Raw genomic sequence first — 3,869 nt, forward strand, 5'->3', positions numbered from 1 at the left:
GGATAATGTGGAGGGGCGTTATTAGATGTTGTATTTATCTACTTCATCTTGTTGATTTGAAAAGCGTGATGTCTTTTTAAAATACAGAATGTTTGTAAATCAACATATTATTTATTCACTGACTCATGGTTTTTTATCTTTCATATGATATAAATATATAAGAATACTTGGTTATACTAAAGAAATATATATCACACACACACACACACACACACACACACACACACACACACACACACACATATATATATATATATATATATATATATATATATATATATATATATATATATATATATATATATATATATCACACTTTACTATAGAGCAAATTTTATAAGGTCTTATCCACATGTTCTATAGCAGATCATTGTACTGAAAGATGTTTGTCACAGACAGCTATATTACATCCCATATCCATTAAAAACAAACAGAGAAAAAATGAAAACAATCAAACAAAATGTAAAATGCTTACAATTCTAATAGAGCATATGAACACAAGTGATTCATTCATTTGAATTGATCAAACTGAATTGATTTCAAGCCATTAGCATTTTAACAGCAAAAGCTGTTGCTGTTGTAAAGAAAAATCAGATCAGCACAAACAGACAGTGTGAGGTGTTTTTGTGATTGCGTCACTCCCACTGGACACTGCAGGCTTCACAGAGCATTTTCCCACAGCCCCCTCTCACAGTGTTATCACTGGTGCTTTATTGGAGGTGGTCTCCTCTGGTTCTGTGCAATACTCATCGATCTCAGTGTCATCTTGTCCAAAGCTCTCTATGAAGTGCACGTTTGCTCTGCCAGCTCTCTTCATCGGTCTATGGGCAGGCTGTGGTGAGCAGTCTGTCCCAAGAATGGCCTGAGAACTGTCAGAAGGACTGAGCAGTCTGCTGTTATCAGGTACAAAGAATGCTCTCTTGCCAGAGATGATGTGTAAGAAGGCAAAGGTTGGCTCGGTCTCCTCAGACTCAGTGATACAGACGCCCGTAAGCTCTGGATCTCTATAAGATTCAGCATGTTCCTCTGGAGTGCTTGTCTTTCTCCTTTTGCTCAAAATAAAATTAAAACATCCTGTCACCAGCAGCAGAGTTCCTAAAGGAGATAAAAAACTTGAATTGATTTCCACGATGAGGCAGCTGTCTACTGAAAGGTAGAAATTTAACACATGTGTAAATGATCAAATGTACATTGTACCTGGTATAGCAGCATGCCAGTCTAATACTGGATGCAGAAAGCACACCACTGACATCATGGTGTAATAGAGAAACTTCTGGAAGCTTCCAATCTTAGTTAACTTTTTCCACATGATGAAATACTTACAAGTAGGGGGATAACTGTAGTTATGACAAACAAGACATATAAAAGAGAAGTCAATACCAGTGGATAGTATAGGACCGAATTATTTTAAGAAACTTATGGAAGCCATGCTGCCACAACAGGATTAGTGAAATACATCACTTCAGAAACCATCATTGCAGCAGATGAAACCCTTTCAAAATAAGAACCGTGATAAATGTGATAAAGGAATTGAAAAAACTAAACAACAACAATAACACGGACTTTCAGATCTTTAAATGCATTTTACAGATTTCATCCGTCTAAATCAATGTCAGATTATCAATGTTAAATCTAAGCATAAGTATATTCTGTCTTTAAGTCTATACTAATCCTTCAGGGTTGTTTTCCTTTTCGTTTTCTCTACCAGCATTGTTTTCCTCTTAGACATTTCTCCTGACCATTCATGAAGAACCTCTTAGGTTAGACTACAAACCCAGACAGACAAAGTGATGAAGAGGTGTCTGCATCTGAGATAAACTAGTCAATGAAAAGTATATGGCATTATGGCGTGTAAAATAAAAAACGGTAAGGAATTCTGATTATTTCTGCTACTGGCAAAATGACAATTTCAGGCCATTTCCTGATCTTGAAATATGCAAAACAGTAGTTAGAAGTTAGTAATGCTTCGTAAGGCTACAAAGGCCGGTGTGGTGTCCCACAGTCATGACATATGCATTGTCTCATAATCAAACCAGTGCTAAAAAAGGAGGATTTTGAGGTCAATCAAAATACTCACAGGAGGTACACAGCCAGGCTACGGAAGTCTGCTAGACGCAGTGTCTGTACGCCTACAGCACACACTACTGAGACCCATCAGAGAGAAGCCAAAATAATACAAGGAGACAATTCAAACAATTGCTATAAGAACAACTATAATAATAACAACAATAATGCACTACATAGTGGTTTTTTATCTGAGGATGGTTATGCTTTGGTTGGTAAATGTCAGAGGCCTGGTTAATACCACAAAGCATGTTATAATCAGAGTTTGAGTAGATGTTTTGAAGAACCACTAGAGGGCAGATTTGACATACAACTTGAAGGCATTTTACCTCAGAATCATTTTTTCTTTCTTATGGTGATACTGGCCATCAGAATATTTGAAGAATGTGGTTTATAATTCCAGTAATACAAACTGGATTAAGAAAATAAATCTAATTAAGATACAGTTTTTTTTTACTTTTTTATTTATTAATTTTTTATTTACAATGATATGAACTCTTTGCTGTCTTCTGTAACCAAAATGACAGGTTGTTACTTTGAGGGTCACAAATAGCAACAAATGTTTGTTCAAATGGAATCATGTTTGAAATATCAGAGGCTATGATGTAAATCACGTCAATGTCAGGGAACAGTTACAACAACTGACTCTTTTGTGAGACTGTTTAGAAAGGAAGACATGAGTAATGATCACTTCTCGGAATTATTTAAATAGCTTTTTCAACAAAATGATCCTTGTGATAAGGCAATACTGATAGACTAGTATGTGAGCATACTGTTTGCTTTCAGTACGCTTTCATAAGAAACTGTTTGCTTTCAGTAACAAAATCAAACACACAAACACAAGTCCATACACAAATACACATTCATTCTGTACTAGATATTTTCTTAAAGTCTATTCAGCAACCAGATCTAATCATATATTTTCAATGTTTGTTTTTATTTAAACATATTCATATTACTTAGCATAGCTATCTCAACCAGAAGTTTCATATTATTATAAGACATATTGCAATGTCTTACCTGCAGGAGTTGTAATGCCAAGAACTTTGCAAGCACATTCCACTATAAGCCACAAAGTTGATCCCCCCATTTGCCAATGCTTTTGAAGTTTTGTAAAACTTTAATGTAATGTTAACACTGTTCCACAGGAAAGAGAGTCTCCAAGCTGTAGATGTGTATAAAGGTAGTAGCAACACAGCAGCACGGGGCCATGGTTGATAATCTTTGCTTGAGCTCAAGGGAGCCATAGGCCAGGAGATTTGACTCTGCTAATCTACCTAATATAATAGCTGAAACCTTCACAACGACCAACCCAGTTGGCTCCTCACACATTCCTCCTCCATTCAAGGTGAAAGATTAAGCATAGGATGAAAATTTTCCATACAGTTCAAGGAGTTCAAGGTAAAAGTGTTGATAGCCAGTGGATGAGGAATCCCATTCACTGCAGTATAACAGACAGACAGACAGACAGACAGACAGACACACACACACACACACACACACACACACACACACACACACACACACACACACTAAAAGAAGTGCCACATCTCCCTCCCAGAGCTGCTGGGGTTATTAATCATGCTCGTCCATGCTCAGACCGATTGTATTTCTCTGCCCTGGACGTGCATTGAGGGGCTTTCACATGTCTGCTGATAAGATGATCTAAATTAAATGATTAATGGTGGTTGGTGCAAGTCTGCAGACCAGACACAATGCAGACATTCATCCTTCCACAGCACACTCTATATCTACAAGGTTAAAGTATGTAGGTCAGAGGTCAGACATGCAGTCCTTCCCTCCGT

General features: G+C 37.0%; 1 protein-coding gene across 2 annotated transcripts; it reads right to left on the reverse strand.

Annotated features, from left to right (window-relative positions):
* Positions 1-334: 334 nt before the first annotated feature.
* tmem72 (transmembrane protein 72) lies at positions 335-3,475 on the reverse strand. Of its 2 annotated transcripts, none has more exons than XM_076974840.1 (4): positions 3,085-3,475; positions 2,078-2,141; positions 1,198-1,337; positions 335-1,095 (listed from the first exon to the last, which is right to left on the reverse strand). In XM_076974840.1, the coding sequence occupies exons 1-4, from the start codon at positions 3,152-3,154 to the stop codon at positions 689-691; spliced, it is 681 nt and encodes a 226-aa protein (XP_076830955.1). In that variant the 5' UTR covers positions 3,155-3,475; the 3' UTR covers positions 335-688. The 2 variants fall into 2 exon arrangements, with proteins under 2 accessions (XP_076830955.1, XP_076830954.1); XM_076974839.1 differs by having other exon boundaries at positions 2,078-2,144.
* Between the last annotated feature and the right edge of the window lie 394 nt (positions 3,476-3,869).

The sequence above is a fragment of the Brachyhypopomus gauderio genome, chromosome 15, assembly GCF_052324685.1.
Source record: "Brachyhypopomus gauderio isolate BG-103 chromosome 15, BGAUD_0.2, whole genome shotgun sequence".
NCBI lineage: Eukaryota > Metazoa > Chordata > Actinopteri > Gymnotiformes > Hypopomidae > Brachyhypopomus > Brachyhypopomus gauderio.